Source organism: Rhinopithecus roxellana, chromosome 10 (genome assembly GCF_007565055.1).
Source record: "Rhinopithecus roxellana isolate Shanxi Qingling chromosome 10, ASM756505v1, whole genome shotgun sequence".
NCBI lineage: Eukaryota > Metazoa > Chordata > Mammalia > Primates > Cercopithecidae > Rhinopithecus > Rhinopithecus roxellana.
This window is the reverse complement of record NC_044558.1, coordinates 29,210,287-29,228,776: the sequence shown is the minus strand read 5'-3', so window position 1 is coordinate 29,228,776 and position 18,490 is coordinate 29,210,287. Positions and strand designations below refer to the sequence as shown.

General features: G+C 34.4%; 1 protein-coding gene across 5 annotated transcripts in view; it reads left to right on the top strand.

The window, feature by feature from the left end:
* PPP1R12A (protein phosphatase 1 regulatory subunit 12A) overlaps positions 1-18,490 on the top strand; it is a 168,219-nt gene that overhangs the window by 144,543 nt on the left and 5,186 nt on the right. For all 5 annotated transcript variants that reach the window (XM_030939999.1, XM_030939996.1, XM_030939998.1 and 2 more), the window contains 6 exons: positions 197-318; positions 2,367-2,432; positions 6,344-6,360; positions 8,081-8,216; positions 10,272-10,376; positions 14,920-14,967. In XM_030939999.1, coding sequence (XP_030795859.1) covers positions 197-318; positions 2,367-2,432; positions 6,344-6,360; positions 8,081-8,216; positions 10,272-10,376; positions 14,920-14,967 — 494 coding nt within the window. The remainder of the gene's footprint in view (positions 1-196; positions 319-2,366; positions 2,433-6,343; positions 6,361-8,080; positions 8,217-10,271; positions 10,377-14,919; positions 14,968-18,490) is intronic.

Sequence of the window (18,490 nt, the reverse complement as noted above, 5' to 3'; positions counted from 1 at the left end):
TTCTTGAAAAGTTGGCAGATCTGGCAACACTGGGTCTGAATTCTCAACAACTGGCTGGAGCTAAGCAGTAGCAGCTGCCTATCTTCCATTCCCCTGGATAGTCCCCTGGCCCAATTTACCCATTGTTTTTACAATTACCTTGCAAAATATTGTCAAGATATATTGCTATATTGTGGTTTATTGCAATCCTTAACAGAGGGAGAAAAAAGAGAAGAGGAAAAAGAAGGAGAAGATAAATCACAATCTAAATCAATTAGAGAACGACGGCGACCAAGAGAGAAAAGAAGATCTACAGGAGTTTCATTTTGGACACAAGATGTGAGAATCTATTAAAATACATTATTTGATAGTATTCTTTTTTTTTTTTTTTTTTTTTTGAAACAGAGTCTTGCTCTGTCACCCCGGCTGGCATGCAGTTGCGTGATCTTGGCTCACTGCAAGCTCTGCCTCCCGGATTCACGCCATTCTCCTGCCTCAGCCTCCCAAGTAGTTGGGACTACAGATGCACCCCACCATGTCCGGCTAATTTTTTGTATTTTTTAGTAGAGGTGGGGTTTCACTGTGTTAGCCAGGATGGTCTCGATCTCCTGACCTCATGATCTGCCCACCTCGGCCTCCCAAAGTGCTGGGATTACAGGCATGAGCCACCGCACCCAGCAGTGGGTATTCTTAATGTGTCCAGAAGTACATACTAATAATTTCTTATATGCTTTAGATTATATATTCCTTAAATCATCACTGTGTTTTCTGAGTTGAGTTGTTAAATAAGAAAAGTTATTTTTAAGGATAGTTAACTACTTAGATTGTTGGTACTACTTAAAAGGAGTAGTTCTGACCTAATTATGGAATAGAAATAATAATGTCTGAAGCTCAGAGTGCATGTATTGATTATTTTATAATAGCTAAACTGCTCCTTTACTTGTAAAAACATCTTATAAGAATATCTAAGGGGTCTATTTAAATTTCATTTTCATAAATACCATTATAAGATCTACATTACAGATTACTTCCATCTCAAGGCATGCTAAATAGAAACAGTGCTTTGCTTATCAAATTACAACAGTCTTGTAAAAATTAGTGTTTTTTTCCTGATCCTTGAATGTAGGCCTGACATTGCTATTCATTGATTTTGTGTCCATTTTCTAAAAAATAAACCTTTTATTGAAGTATGGCATGTTCAGAAATATAACTCATACATGTATAGCTTAATGGATTAGCACAATGGGAACATATCTATGTAATCACCACTCAGAATGATGAATAAAAGCAGCAGTGTAGATTGCCCCCATGTTCTCCCTCTCAATCCCTATTATCCTCATTTTCAAAGTTAACTAATATCCTGATTTCTAACACCATAGTTAACTATGCCTGTTTTTGAAGAGCACTTGACTAGAACTATAAATTTTATAACTCAGTGTTATGTTTATAAGATATATCTGTGCTATTGTATGTAGCAGTACATTTACTTCTATTGTTATAAAAATATTTTTTAAAGAAAATTTCTAACTATTCTTTCACTGAAAACATGGAATCAGCTGTGTTCCTGTTAAACTGACCGATCTCTCACTGTATGTTCCTCTTTATCTCTTAATATTGTATCTTACCTTAAATTCTGCTTTTTTGAAAAGCTTTCTTTGATTATCTTTGTATAATATATATTTTCCGTTATTTTCAATTTATTTGTTTTTTTTTAATAAACAACATATTTAGGTCAACTTTTTTCTGAACTTTTTTTAATTGCAGTGTTTTAGTCCATTTTCATTTTACTTAATTACTAATTAATTAATTAATTAAATGTACCACAAATAACATTGTCATAATGCAGCTTAAAATATATAAAGAGCTAAGACATATGAAAACAATAGCACAAAGATATAGGAAAGTATTAAATGGAGTTCAAGAGTTTTAATATCTTCGCATTGTCCATGCTGTGGACAAAATATATATTCGACTTGATGAATCAAGAGTGCATATGTCTATTTTTAAAAGTTTAAAAAGAGAAGGAAAATCATACATAAATGACAAAGGAAGAGCAGATGGGGAAATCAAAAAATAGTTTTCTATTTTTCTTTTGATTTTTAATATAGAAAAGTTAAACATATACTTTATAGAAGTAACAATAGTGTGAGGATACTATTATCCTCACACTGTATTATACAGAATACCCCAAGTATTCATTTTTTCAGCTAAATTCCCACCCTATCCCCCAACTCTCATATTATTTAGAAGAAAATCCTAGACGTTTCATTTTATCTACAAATGTCTCAATGTATATTCTGAGAGAGGACTCCCAAAAATTATTTTAAAAAATAATTTTTGAAATTATTAGTAAAATTTCCTAAAATAAATTGGCAATCTATTTTTAGAGTGATGAAAATGAACAAGAACAACAATCAGATGCAGAAGAGGGATCCAATAAGAAAGAAACTCAGGTAAATACCATTACTTTTTGTATTGAGAAGTATTCATATTTTGTAATAATCCTTTTAAATTGTGTTTTATTATATTTATTCATGCAAAACAGTTATTGCATACTCTACCTACATGCCGGGTATCCAATATCAGTGTTTGCCTGGGGATCAGGATTAAAAGGACTGGGAAGGGTCACAAAATAATGTTTTGGAGGTGATGAAAATGTTCTGGGTCTTGATCCTAGCAGTGTTTTTATGGATATAGAGAACTGCCAAAACTCACCAAATTGTACACTCTAAGTGCATGTAATTTATTGTATGTCATTTAACCTTCGGAGTTAAAAGAAAAAGCAAAAAAAGAAATAGTACCCTTGGCCAAAGGAAAATATCTAAAAGCTACTCAGAAGTAGTGGAAATCTGAAAGTAGTAGGCTCAGATTTTATTTCAAAATTATGTTCTGGAGAAGATAGGCATCTTTTAACTTTCTTTTACATATATTTAGAAATTTAGAGTCTGCAACAGATTTTTATGTTTAGAATCTAAAAGACATTTTTTTCCTCTCAGTACTGATGAAGGACTTAAAGCAAGTTTGAATGGCAAGGCTGCATGGCCAGCAAGGGTTGAAAGTTCCCCTACCCGCTTGCTGATTGTTTGGCTGTGCAGAAAGCTAAAAAATATTTAAAATATTTCTGTTCATATGAGGATAGAGCTGAACAACACGAGTTAGTTCTAAACCTGGCATTGTTTAGCCTGAAATAGCATTCTGGTCATATTAATATTATTTTATTCATTTTGAGTTGAAGTTCCTTAATAGAGCAAACACATTTCTTTTTAATCAGGAAGGATCTACAGTAACATGAAGTGAACAAAAGTGGGTTGCCTTTGCTAGGTAACTGAACATTATTTTAGGGCCAGGTTTGCCTAGTTCCACCCCAAAATTTTATTTTATCTTTAGGTGGCCAGACATTGAGGAGTGAATTGGTTCTGAGGTTACATTATTTGCAGACCTAAAGCTTTAACTGTTACCTAAACTATTTGCTTATCAGTTATCAGAACTCCCCAATTTACCTATGTCCCTTCTTTATTATATTCTATCAACTTATCCGTCATCTTCCTTTCCCAGTGGTACCCTGTAAATTCTCATCTTTCCATGAAAAACAATGGACAGGTAAACAAGAGGGGAGGAAATTAATAAACCTTCCCCGTCTGACACCTCTCATTGCCTTATCACGCAGACTCCAACCCCCACCAAGCTGGAGTGGAAGGGAGATTATCTGGCTTTTAAAGTTGTAATTTTGAAGCATATTGATGTATATTGTATTTAGTTTTACTGTTAACATTATATGTGAGATATGTTAAGGTGAAGAGGAACATTGTTTCTAAAAAGAAAAATTTTTTATTTTCAATTTAAGTGTTTTTTGTTTACTTTAAATAGATTAATTCATTACTTATAACTAAAAGAACTCCAACCTATTTAATAGAACAAATAGAACAAATAGATTGTTCTATTTGTTAGAACAATCTATTGTAAATAGAATAAAATAGATTGTTCTATTAAATAGGTTGGAGTTCTTTTAGTTATAAGTAATTGAATAACATATAAATAAATATAACAAATATAAATAACAATATGAAACCTAAGTCAAACTGGATTAAACAAAGAAAATGTACTCCAGTTATATTCTGCAGTCCTTTGTGTCAGCTTCATCCTCAGGCTGATTTACCTCATAGGGATGAGATTATAGTTGGCTTAGGATAGACAGGGCCTATCACTGAACTGTTGCAGCGATTTTGCTACCAACATGGGCTACATGTCATCTCACCTAAACCTAGTAACTACTACACCATGAGAAAAAAGAAGAATGGATGTAGATAAATAAATAAGATGCAATGTATGTGTGTAGATCAATATTTTCTATATTCACATAGATGTTATGTGTCCAGAAAAGGGTGGTTAGATAACAGTGGTTATCTAGAGAATGGAGGGATGAGAAATTACACAGGAACTTTGTATACCATTATATGAACTTACAATACCATAGTCAGATATTTCTGAATATCCTTCTATATGTTTTAATCTTTATCTTTAAAAACATATTTTTACTTTGGAAAATTAATCTTAAAATTTGGGGAACAAGGGCATTATGCTAAATGAAATAAAGCAAGTTACAGAAAGACAAAAACTATGTGATTCCACTTATTTTATTTGGGTATCATAGAAACAGAAAGTAGAACCATTGTTGCAAGAGCTAGGAAGAGGAGGACAAAGGAAATTGTTCAATGGATATAGAGTTTTATTTTTTGCAAGATGAAAAAATTCTAGAGATCTTTTGCACAACAATATGAATATAATTAAAAATACTGAACTATATACTCTAAAAAACAGTTTACATAGTAAATTTTACATTATGTGGTTTTTACCACAATTCTTAAAAGTTTTTAAATGATAGGCCGGGCATGGTGGCTCAGGCCTATAATCCCAACACTCTGGGAGGTTGAGGTGGGAGGGTTGCTTGAGCCCAGGAGTTGAAGACCAACCTGGGCAACGCAGGGAGACCCTATCTCAACAGTAAATTTAAGAAATTAGTCGGATATGGTGTTGCATGCGTGTAATCCCAGCTAACTGGGAGGCTGAGGCAGAAGGATCACTTGGGCCAGGAAATCGAGGCTGTAGTAAGCTGTGATCATATCACTGCACTCCAGCCTAGGAAACAGAGCGACACCTCATGTCAAAAACAGTAATAATAATCAGTGATAACACCATGATTTTTAAAGACAAACGGAATTTGAGTGATTGCTGTGACTAGACTTTCTATTTTTAAAATTTAAATCAGTGAGTGTAAGTGCAAACTATAAGGTGAGATGTATTATTTTTGATTGATATGTAGACATTTTAGTTCATGAATGGCCATTTTACTGAATTTGAATATGTTGAAAATTGAAATTTATTCTTTAAAATTGTTAGTTGTTGTAAAACCAAAGAGTAAATCAATAAAACAAAACATTACCTTAAAAAACAATGGAAGGAGCAAAGTTAAAATTGGTTTTGCAGAGGAAATTTACATAGACTTTAGTAAAACATTTTTAGTCCAAAATAGGCTTAACAATCCCAAAAGTAACCTGGTAATTTGACAGTATCTCCAAAGGTAAATATAATGGGAAATCACTAATATTTAAATTAAGAAGTTTAACAAACCATTCTGTATAGTTAAATTATAGAATCAGTGAGTATTTCAATAGAAAAAGAAAAGGCTAAATTTCACTACTGAAAAAGACTACTTTGGCCCCCAATAAGAGTGGTTTACCCTATTAATCATTTCACCATTTAAATAAGACTTTCTGGAACTTGAGTGTAGCATACCACTTGCTTGAGAAAATTAAATTTCCTATCACCTAACTGCTAACCTTAAAGGTATATAGCTAGATTTCCAGAAAGTAAATTTTAAACAAAATATGTATATACTGTTATGTATAAGTACCTTAGGTGTTCATTTGTTTGCTTCTCATTGCCTCAGACACAAAAATGAGTAAAATGACTGCTTTGAGATATCATAGTAAACTCGACATTTCTTAATGTAAATATATTACTTCCTCCTGCTCAGTGGGTATATGTAATAGATATCTTTCTTAGTCTCTTTTTTATTTTAATTAAAAAATATTGTAAGTGATTATTGTAGGAAGTCACAGGAGATACCCATAAATTGCCACATGTAATTGCATGATGATATGCCTGTGAAAATATACAGTGATTCTGTATTCTAGAACCTCTTTCTAAAACAACCTCAGTAAATTAAAGCAGATGTAGAAAACAGATGTTAGTTTAATAGTTTGAAAATACTATTGGTACTACATTAAATTTACTTAATCAGAGGTTAATAGTTTAATGAAAACATAAAAATTTAGTATGCCTATGTTTTTCTCTTTCTTTCTAGACGGATTCCATTTCTAGGTATGTTTTATTTATTTTTTAATTGACATTTTGTCTTATTTTTATCTTTGTTAAAAATGTTTTGCTAGGAATGTATGGATTTTGTAAGTTTATAGAATTATTTGATAATAAAAAAAATTACAGAAATTTTGATGGCCTTATCATTGCTACTAGCTTTCTTTGTTAAAGGCTTTACTTCTAGATCACTAGTCAAAGCAAGTGAGATTTTTTCCCAAATCTCTACAACAGAGGTATTCCAAAGTTTCTTAAGTTAGTTCAACTATCTCATTATTAACATCAGGGACTGATAAAACCCACACTTGGCCAGAAATATATTTGATTAAGTATTCAGAATCTTCTCTTATGTAGCCCTGCTTTAGACAAAAGAGAACCAATGAAGACACTTTAAAAAGTGTCATCTAGCTCAAGCCTGTAATCCTAGCACTTGGGGAGGCTGAGGCAGGAGCATCGCTTGAGTCCAGGAGTTGACGACCAGAGTGGACAACATCAAGACTCCATCTCTACCAAAAAAAAAAAAATTTTTTTTCTTAATTATCTAGGCATGACTACCTGCTCCTCTATTCCTAACTACTGGGGAGGCTGAGTCAGAAGTATCACTTGAGCCCCCAGGAGTTCAAGGTTATAGTGAGCTATGATTGTGCCACTGCACTCCAGCCTGTACTCCTCACTGGACACAGTGAGACCCTGTGTCTTTAAAAACAAAACAAAAAAAAAAAAGTGGCACCTAATTCAAAATTATCCATTTTTTCAGAGAACCTCCACTATATCCTTGATTTTGGTCTCCATTCCATTTCTCTTATCACTGTTAACCACAGCCCTGTAAGACCAATAATAAATTTCTGTCTGCTGATGATTCTATTGAATTGAAATGCAGAGCCAATGGCATCTGTCAGAAAAGGTAATCTGAATTTCAGAACCAGATAATAAGAAAATTCTCCTTTACCAGTAAGATTTGTTTTTCCTGTTTAGGACAAAGCCATTACCTGTCACTTAGGATATACTTTATTTCATCAAATCTAAGACATTATTCATTTTTAGAACACCATTGTGTTACCTACTACTAAAAAAAGGAAAGGTGCTGCCAATTAAACGAGAATGCATCATCAATTGTAAGCCATTTTCTGGTTTTGGAAATATTAAAATGTGGGAGGAAATGTACAATTTAAAATATTAATCATATGAAACCAGTTTTGGCTTTTAAACATGGAAATGTTGACTCTCTTCCTCAATTAACGGAAATTAGTAGTAATAAAAAATAGCTGGGTGCAGTGGCTCATTCCTGTAGTCTCCCAACACTTTGGGAGGCTGAGGCATGTGAATTGCTTGAGCCCAGAAGTTCAAGACCACCCTGGGCAACATGTTGAAACCCCATCTCTACCAAAAGTACAGAATTAGGCATGGTATCATGTGCCTGTAGTCCCAGCAACCCAAGGGGCTGAGGTAGAAGAATCACTTGAGCCCGAGAAGTCGAGTGCAGTGAGCGGAGATCATGCCACTGTACTCCAGCCTGGGCAGCAGAGTGAGACCCTATCTCAAAAAATAAAATAACTTCCCACTTATTATGTATCACAAAAATTAATCAGATAACAGAGGGAGACTGTGACCTACACTTTTGAACTGTCAAGTTATATGTATGTTATCTATATAACATATGTACTAGGATGTAAGTTAATAAGTTGTAAAAGCCTATAACAAGGTTTTTTATTTAAATCTTTTGAAGATATGAAACCAGTTCTACATCAGCTGGTGATCGATATGATTCCTTGCTGGGTCGCTCTGGATCATACAGTTACTTGGAAGAAAGAAAACCTTATAGCGGCAGGCTAGAAAAGGATGACTCAACTGACTTTAAAAAGGTACTTGGGTTATTTAGTTATATTTAATAAAAATAAGTTATCTTTTATGTTGAGATACTCATATTCAAATGTTATTTTAAAAACATAATGAAATGAGTATTTTGAAATAACTTATTTTCATTTTCAGTTTTCGGCAAGTGATGGTAAGTAGAATGTAAATAGCTGTTTGTTTATTAAATGGAAGAGAAAATCATCCAAGATGATTTTACATTTAAGTATCTCAAGTCATTGCTATGATTGAGCTGGAAAGGAGCATTCAGTAAACAGGTGCGCACAAATGTATGCACACTTTGTTTCTTTGTTTGTTACTAGGAAGCAGCCAAACAGAAGATGGCTTTTCCTAAGAGAATATATTGAAGGAGAAAGCTTATGGCATTTGTACATGTCACCAGTTATCTGGCAGCTGTCTGAATTACATACTTTTTTAAAAGCCAAGTTAGGGGAACGGGTGAGGGAGAGAATCATTTTACATTATGAATAAGATTCATCATTTATTCAATAAAGAATTGAACTGTGCTAAGTAGAGAGATTCTACTCATGGGCAAATGGAGATGAAGATGTTATCTTGCTCTCGTGGGCATCTTCCATGTAGTGGGGGAGAGAGACCTTATTATATAGTCATACTAATGAATGTAGAATAAATAATGGAGACAGTTAACCTGAAGTAGAAAAGCAATTTTATAAAAGTATATAACAAAAGAAAGTAGATTGATTTCCTTGGGTGGGCACAGTGGCTCATGCCTGTAATCCCAGCACTTTGGGAGGCGAGGCAGGCAGATCACTTGAAGTCGGGAGTTCAAGACCAGCCAGACCAACATGGAGAAACCCCATCTCTACTAAAAATACAAAATTATCCCGGGTGTGGTGGCGCATGCCTATAATCCCAACTACTCAGGAGGCTGAGGCAGGAGAATCACTTGAACCCAGGAGGCAGAGGTTGCAGTGAGCTGAGATCATGCCATTGCACTCCAGCCTGGGCAACAAGAGGGAAACTCTGTCTCAAAAAAAAAAAAAAAGAAAGTGGATTGATTTCCAAAGGAAGTGTGGTTTCGGCCAAACACGGAAGGATTACTAATAGTTAACTGGCAAAAATGGGAGAGAAAATTATTCCAAATGGAGTGGAACTACACGCACATAGACCTGATGGGGGGAGAATACATGATGCATTGGAATAATTAAATTTTAATTATGGCTAGTAGAGTGGAAGAAATATTTATTTGAGGCAGCAGTTGTGTAGGCTGAAACCAGATCATGCAGTGCCTTATAGGCCACTGTAAGATTTTTTGTATGCTAAGAACATGGGGAAGCCATTCAAGAGTTTTTAGTTTGTGGGTGGAAATGGAATGGTTGTCCTATGAAAATGACGAGATTTTCATTTTGAAAAGTTAATTTTAGCTCCTATATACAAAACAGATTAGAGGGTGATCAGGGAATTAGAATAGTTTAGATAAGAGATGATCATAGCCAGAATTATGGTGGAAGTAGTAAAGCAGGGGTAAGGAAGAAGCAGTGTTAAGAAACACAAAACATTAGAAAAGGGAAAGGTCTTGGATCTTATCCCGGATTTGAAATATTTCAGGAAATACGTCATTTGCCTTTTAATTTTACTATAAGCAATATAGAAGTATAATGATAAATAACAGCTAGTACTCCATCTCATTTCTGGGAATTCAAGAGAGAGTGATGGGCAGAAAATCTCATGGACTCCAAATAAAGATCACAGTGACTCCTTAGCCCTAGCTGTAGTTGCTGTGCAGGTATGTGGTCCCTCTTTATCAGATGACTGAATCTTTTTTAAGATAACCTGAAAAATCCGATTTTTCTGTCAAGTCTTGATTTTTGAATGCTGGAACTAATTTTAAGATTTTATATGGGACAAACACACTTACATAACCAACAGTCTGTGCTTTGCAACCATGAAGGATTTTTTAAATGTATCTTTTATAGTTCATATACTACATTAAGCTGTTTTAATATTGGAAAGTAATCAATGAGAAATTTTAAAGTAATAGGAGAGCAGAAAAGTAATTTTTTCTTTTACCCTAAATTTTATAGCTTTATGAACAAATTCTAGCTGAAAATGAAAAGCTGAAGGCACAGCTACATGATACAAATATGGAACTAACAGATCTTAAATTACAGTTGGAAAAGGCCACCCAGGTTTGTATCCTTTTCTTTTTGTTACTCTCAAGGTAATGGTTGTGATTTATTCCATCTAAAAATGGTATTAAAATTTTTTCTAATACTCTAAATAGAAGTTTGATAATTGATAACAGAAGATAATGCTGTTTTATGGATTATTTACTTTTTCTGAAGTAAATTTTAAAAACAGTCTTATAGTCAAAAGTCAACGTATAAAAAGCCTTTTAATTCCAATGTTGTGGTATGTCAAGATTTTAAATGTTTATTTCCAGAATACCAAATGTAGCAAGGCATTAAAACATTAAAAGCATCTATACAGAATCATCTTATAGCCATATAAAAATTTTTATTTATTACAAATATTTTCTGTTTATTCAAGTAAAGGTTATTTTATATTATAGTGCTGGAAGAAGGTAATTTTAATCATAACTCCTTTTGTAAGTTCCTTCTATGCAGCGGCCTAGAGAAGATAAATTTGGACAATAAAATTGGGATAGCCAAGCAAAACTCACAACCTTGTACATATGATCTAGCAATTGTTTCCCAAGCCACTTTTCCATTTCCATGGAACATTAGTTCTGGGAGATAGGAATAGGTACATCTTCTCCTCATTTCCCTCCTTTCAGAAAACAAAACTTTGTGATCAAAGAAACTAGGGAAATACTACATATTTTACATGTTAGAGACTTTACAGGGTCTATTTATATGCTAAAGGCTCTAAGGCATCCTGTAATTTTTAAGAAAACAAACGTGTTCAATTTTAACCTGGGACTTTCTAACATAAACGTACTTCTGCAGCACAACTCTTAGAATCCCTCTGAAAGCATGGATCTAAAAACAGCATGTCCAGATTTGTGAATGGGACTACATACTTTTTTTGATCAGTCTTTACACTCATCTTTTTCTTAACTTTTAAAAATTAATTATAATAAAACAACACCAAAACAAAAACCAACAAAGTTCATTCTATTTGTTGAACTTAAACTTGTTACCAGATCCTTTTTTTAACCATTGTTTTGTTGTAAAGCAATTGTCTGAGGACAGTAGATACTGTGCTAAACTTCCAGGGGTCAGGCTAACCTCACAAGGTTGTGAAGACTCCTCATATTCCTTCATGTTAATGGAGGTTTTTGTAAAGATAAACAGAAAAGTAGAACAGAATACGTTTCATAGTGAGATGTCATAAAAACTTACAATGTCATACACTTTAAAACTACTGACTTATATTTAGGCTTCATGGTAAGCTGTAATGTTTAGCAGAAAAGTTAACTAAGTAAAAATATCTAAACTGATGTCGGTGTTTTTTAATCAGTGAACTTGTCATCATCCTTCAGGTTGCATTAGTATCTTAGTGAGCCTGTATACATAAAAATATAATGAGCTCTCTGAGCATAGCTTCAGCTCTAGGGATTTCATTACAATGTTAGTTCTAAGTAAAGATGTCCACTGCGGCCGGGCGCGGTGACTCATGCCTGTAATTCCAGCACTTTGGGAGTCCAAGGCAGGTGGATCGCCTGAGGTCAGGAGTTCGAGACCAGTCAGGCCAGCATAGTGAAACCTCAGCTCTACTAAAAGTACAAAAAAAATAGCTGAGTGTGGTGGTGGGCGCCTGTAGTCCCAGCTACTCGGGAGCTGCAGCAGGAGAATTGCTTGAGTCCGGGAGGTGGAGGTTGCAGTGAGCCAAGATCCTGCCACTGCACTCCAGCCTGGGTGACAGAGTGAGATTCCATCTCAAATAAATAAATAAATAAATTTATTAAATTTATTAAATAAATGCACTGCTTCCTACTATAGTGTTCTGTCATGGTGACTCAGCTCATCTGTGTCTCCACTACTTAATGCCTTCTCTGTGTTCTGCTTTGCTGCCTACTTCATTGTCATGTAATTCTTCTGTATGTCTCTCAGTCAAACCCTGCAAGAGGGGAATTGATAGAATTAGCCACTTACTACCCAGTATGGAGCAGCCTGTTTTGTTAGTGACCATTTCATAGGCCACTGGATAGAAAGTTGCCTGTGGATCGGGTACCAATTTCTGTTACCTGGCAAGAGAAGCAGGATTAAAAAGTATGACAATTTCTGCCTCGGCAGGTACTCTGAGTATCACGTCCAGTATACTGAGTTAATAATGAGCAGTATAATTCATAAAAGTAAAACTGATAAACATTAAAGTAAACTTTTGGGGTTCAACTTTCAGGCATGTATCCTGAATCTACTGTGAACTTTTCCACTTTTTTTTTTTGGCATTGATTGACTTCATAACTTTTCACAAATACACAAATATTTGCATCAGATATTTGCTACAAATAGCAGTGGCAGTTTTGATAGTTGCACGAAATTAATCTTGAAGTTTAGGTCTATTTGATAGTATTTAGCCAAGAGACTCTGGAATCCTTGACTTTTGCCCTAGCTCAGGTACTCTCCTTCCCATATCATCCCCAAGGAAGGGAAAAAATATGCCAGCCTACCAGAACCAGTCTGCTGAATACCACTTTGCCGAATGACCAGTTCACCAGATTTACTCATTGTGATTTTAACAGTTTTAACTGGAATGTTTAACAAGAAAGTTAACTAAGTAAAAATACTATCTAAACTGATGTTGATGTTTTCTAATCAATGAAATTGGCAAACCACATATAATTGCTAAAATGTTTCCATATGAAAAAATCTCCAATGAAATGCTGTTTTTCCATGTTTTGTTAATTTACGTGTGATGTTATTATTTTGGCTATTTGATTTTTTTCAGGTGCTTTTGAATGTTATTTAAAAATTTTTCGGTCTTGTAAAGAGTTTCTGTGATTCATTTTTAAATCTTCAAGTGGCGTATCAGCCTTTGTTTTATATTTCTAGCAATTAAATGTTTAAATTCAGAACCAAAAATAAATGAGAATTAACTGAACAGTCTCCTTCATATTTAATTATTATTTTTTTTTTAATGGATACAGCATCTCACTTTGTCACTCAAGCTAGAGTACAGTGGCACAATCAGGGCTTACTGCAGCCTCAATATCCCTGGCTCAAGCAATCATCCCACCTTATCCTCCCAGGTATTTGGGACTACAGGCAATGCCACCACATCTGTTTAATTTTTCAATTTTTTTTTTTTTTTTTTGTGGAAACAGGGTTTCACCGTGTTGCCCTGGCTGGTCTTGAACTCCTGGGCTCAAGTGATCCGCTCACCTCAGCCTCACAAAGTGTTAGAATTACAGGTGTGAGCCACTACACCCGGCCTCATATTTGAAATTCTGAATTTCTTACAAGAAGCAATTGGAATATTGACTTTCATGTTTCCAGAAAGAATAAGCACAAAAGCTTGAAGCCATTTAAAATAAGAGAAAAAGTAAGAAAACCTGGCCATGATTAGTTCTTTAAATGTTATACACCACAACCATAAAAATTGTGAAAGAGGAATCAAAAAGTGACTTGGTTACAAGTCCTAGAGATACTAAAACATGAGTACTGAAAGGGTTGGCATAAAAGAAAATTATGTAAAGAAATATTTTTTAAATTACCACATTGAACAGTGAAATTGTGTTTAATCAATATGTTTTTAAAGCATATTTTGTGGTTAGCACTCATAAAGCATTCTTGTAGTGGTCAAAAATCATTTTTGGTAAATTAGTAAAATAGGTTATTCAGCAAGTTGTCTTTTGAGGAATTCATTTTCAGCAAATTGACCAGGAATTCCAAGGGAGATGTTTGTACAGAAATCAATGTAAATAAGATCTAAGATGCCACTTGTTGTTGTTGTTGTTGTTGTTGTTGTTGTTGTTGTTGTTGTTAAACTGGGCCTGTGGTCAATGTCCAGAGCTCTCTAATCTCTAGTACAGGATACAACATGTGGCTAAAACCCAAGGTGCTTTTCCATCCCTTAAAGCCAAGCTTAAATCTCAGGATTTTATCAACTTTGAGCTGGTCACATAGTACAGGAAGTGGAAAAAATGAAAGGCCTGAGCTCACCAGCAGAAGAAAGCTGTACAGCTAGAATTTCTTGTGAGTGAAAGTGGATATGAACCAATTGTGGAGCATGGATGATTGGAAAAGAAACCTCTAGAGTGTGAGCCAAGACCAAGATAGCTGTGGGGGAAGATTAAAAAGGCCAGTTTACTGGTCTGGCTGCATGGATACAGAGTCACTCAACCTGGTAATGAATATATTTCAGTCAAAGTCCTGGAATCTGACCATTGTGATTAGCCACTCCTGATGGTGTAGGAAAAGAAATAATTCTGGCTTCAGAAGGAAAGCTGCAGTTTTTTTGTTTTTGTTTTTCTTCCACAGTACTCACTCACTCACTCACCCTCACGTCCAACTAAACTATGAAAGTTCCTGGGGAAAAGTGATAGAGAACATAAAATGAGAGGTCTCGTTACCATTCTATTTCTAAACATTCATTTCACTCTTTATTATTTTAATACAAATCCTATTTTCTCTTTGCTTTACTCATGAACCTGTGTTTTACTCCACTTGAATATTGTGATTTAATACCCATTAAAAGAGAATTACTGTGGTCGCCCCTCAATCTTTTTTGCACTTACCTCTTTCATAATTTCTTACTCCGTTGCAGAGACAAGAAAGATTTGCTGATAGGTCACTGTTGGAAATGGAGAAAAGGGTAAGTGTCCCACTTATTAAATAATTATTTTTTTTCTTGTTTTAGGTAAACAATGGTAGGTTTTTTGTTTTTGTTTTGTTATTATGGATGACAGTTTTAATTACTTTAAATTAATATTTATTGAGTTAATGTATTTTACAGCAACTTAGCTTCTTTATAGAATTCTATAGGGTCTCTCTAGGTATGAAATGGCCTTGTTAAATAAAATTTAATTTACCACATAATTCTTTCAATGAATTAAAAAAAATTATCTTGCCTTGATTCTGAAATGCAGTATACACATTTTGATAGTGAATTTGATATTCTTGAAATGCCGTTTATCTCTTATGGTATGTGCCTAAAACGTTTTAATCATAAATACATTTATTTTAATTCTTTATAAACCTAAAATACTTCTATTCTTGAAATAAAGTTTTTAAATCTGGAACATCAAATTTTCAAATTCTTTTTTTTTTTTTTTTTTTTTTTTTTTTTTTTTTTTGAGACGGAGTCTTGCTCTGTCGCCCAGGCTGGAGTGCAGTGGCCAGATCTCAGCTCACTGCAAGCTCCGCCTCCCGGGTTCACGCCATTCTCCTGCCTCAGCCTCCCGAGTAGCTGGGACTACAGGCGCCCGCCAGGTCGCCCGGCTAGTTTTTTGTATTTTTAGTAGAGACGGGGTTTCACCATGTTAGCCAGGATGGTCTCGATCTCCTGACCTCGTGATCCGCCCGTCTCGGCCTCCCAAAGTGCTGGGATTACAGGCTTGAGCCACCGCGCCCGGCCTTTTCAAATTCTTTTTAAGGTAAATTTAATAACTTTTTAAATTTCGAGTTGAAATATTTAACTTAGGATATTTTAAACAAAAAAATTGATTACAAGAAAATCCTTATGCCACTTGATGTCTTTCTGCAATTTTTTATTGACTGTAATACATTCACTTGTATTTCTCTTCACTTACTGTTGCTCAAAGGTCTAGGAGTAGTCATAGGAATAACTTTACAAGTGTAGCCTGATCAGTTGAGAATGTATAAATGATCCAAAAGTTAAAGTGCCCAAAGATTGTTTGTAGTGTAGCTGAGCAGTAGCTAGACTTGGTAGGGTTTCGACCTCAGAAGAAATGGCAGGCTGGTAGCTATGATCAAAGAGTAAATTCTCAGGAGCTATTGATATAAAAACGTTTTTCTTCCATTCTGTTTTAAAAATAACCAATTTGCCTTTTTCACCCAAAAAGAGAAATGGTTAAAAAAAAATAAAGAATATAAAAATAGTCTTTTAATGTCTGTGTCATTTGCTAGTTGTACCTTGCAGTAGCTACCATTTTATTATGATTTCTGCAATTTTTAAAAATTAGTGTTCTGAGCCATGTTTTCAAAATGGACATAACTAATAATTGCTAAAATATTGTTTTAATAAATTTAATATTGATTATTATTTCCTGTTAGAATATTTAACTGTTACTGAATTTTATCTCCAGGATAAGCAGAAATAATAAAATCAGTTCTTTGTTATACTAACGGTTGAGATGAAAGGCATAGATAACAAACTGTACTTAAAGTAATATTTATTTTTCAAATACAATCACAATTTCAAATATTTAATTTTTCTTATGAAAGTAATATATGTTTATTGCAGAAATTTTAGCAAAAGAAGAAAATATTAAATTATCCATAATGTCATGCAGAGATAGCTGATATTTTGATACTTTTTTTTTTTTTCTAACATACACATGATGCAGACACATTCATATTCTGACAGGCTCACCTGACCTCCTTTTTCTGCTTGTCAAATGCAGATAAATTACAAAGTAGCTAATCCACTCTCTATAATCATGATATTAATAGTAACTGCTAACATTTATTCAGCATTCTCTATGTCAAGCAGGCACAAAATTAAACACTTTACATGCATTTTCTCTCAACCATATTTTTTTTTCCTTGTGGTTTTGTTTGTTTGTTTTTTAAAGAGATAGGATGTTGCTCTGTCACCCAGGCTAGAGTACAGTGGCACAATCACGACTCACTGCATCCTCCAATTCCTGGTTTCAGCTCTGTCACCCAGGCTGGAGTACAGTGGCACAGTCACGGCTCACTGCATCCTCCAATTCCTGGGTTCAGCTCTGTCACCCAGGCTGGAGTACAGTGGCACAGTCACGGCTCACTGCATCCTCCAATTCCTGGGTTCAAGCAATCCTCCCACATCAGCCTCCAGAATAGCTGGCACTACAGGTGCCTGCCTCCACACCCAGCTATTTTTTAAATTTCTTTTTGGAGACAAGGTCTCACTTTTTTGCCCAGGCTAGTCTTGAACTCTTGGCTTTATGCCATCCTTCCACCTAGGCCTCCCAAAGTGCTGGGATTACAGGCTTGAGCCATTGTGCCTGGCCAATTATATTTTTTAATGTTAATACATTTGTCAAATATAAGAAATTTCGTACCATTTACAGTTGTCAATTTCATTGAGCTAATAGAATCAGACAGTTGGGTATAGTTTTCTTGTCTTACTTTACCACTAAGTTAAAATCTTGAAGACACCTAATAAAATTGAGGCTCATAGGGAGATTACCTCTCAGAAGAAATATTCTATTTCTGGTATTTTGCAAAGTGGCAAAGATCAAATATGACACTTTATGTGCTAGTATTTTGAGAAGTGTGATGATTTCTATGAATTTGTCATGACTGTATTATTTATTAGAAGAAAGATCTATGTATTGAAAGTCATGTTTTCATCTATATAATGTTTAGGCATGCCGATGTTAGAATAACATGGTACTTAAAAGACAATGAGTAGGATTCTATCTACTTTTAAAATCCCATACCCTAAAAACATTAACATTTACAGTAAATGTACTGCTTGACTAAATATCAGCATTTGTTATTAATCTGGGAAAGAATGTCTTGGAAATAGTTTCAGTGTGATTAAACTAAATTTAAATGGTTTGTATCTGAAAGGTGACCGGCAAGAGTCAGTATCTTCTGGGCGGTATGACCTAACCAGTTTTACAGCTCATCAATTACTGCTGCTTGCTTTTTGCATAACACCCCAGAATGCTTATCATTTAAGGGAGAATAAAACAGTACACTGCAGTAACGTGTTGTGTGTTGGCTTTGCCTGTCACTCTTTGAAAGAAGTTTAAAATAAATGCTGCAGTTGCTTCTCTATTAGATTCACCGCATTAATGCTACACATAATGTCAACCTAAATATAAAGCTATAAAGTCAGTTGGATAAATAATAGCTAGTACACATTGTGGGTGGTGGAAATGAGCTTTTCTTACATTCCTCTGAAATTGCAAAATACACATATTTTAGGCATGTTTGCTTCTTGCTTTTCTGCTTCTATCACTGTAATATGATTGCATCTTTGTGTGAGTTTTGTTTTTCTTTTCTGTACGGTCTTCAGTCTTGAGTATTGATTCACTCTAAGTTTTACATGAACTAAAAAAGTAGTTTGAACATGTTATATAGCATCCTCCCAGAAAGTCAAAGCTTTAAATTAAGAGCTTGCACTAAGGAAAAAGATCTTCATATTTTTCTCAAATTTTGGA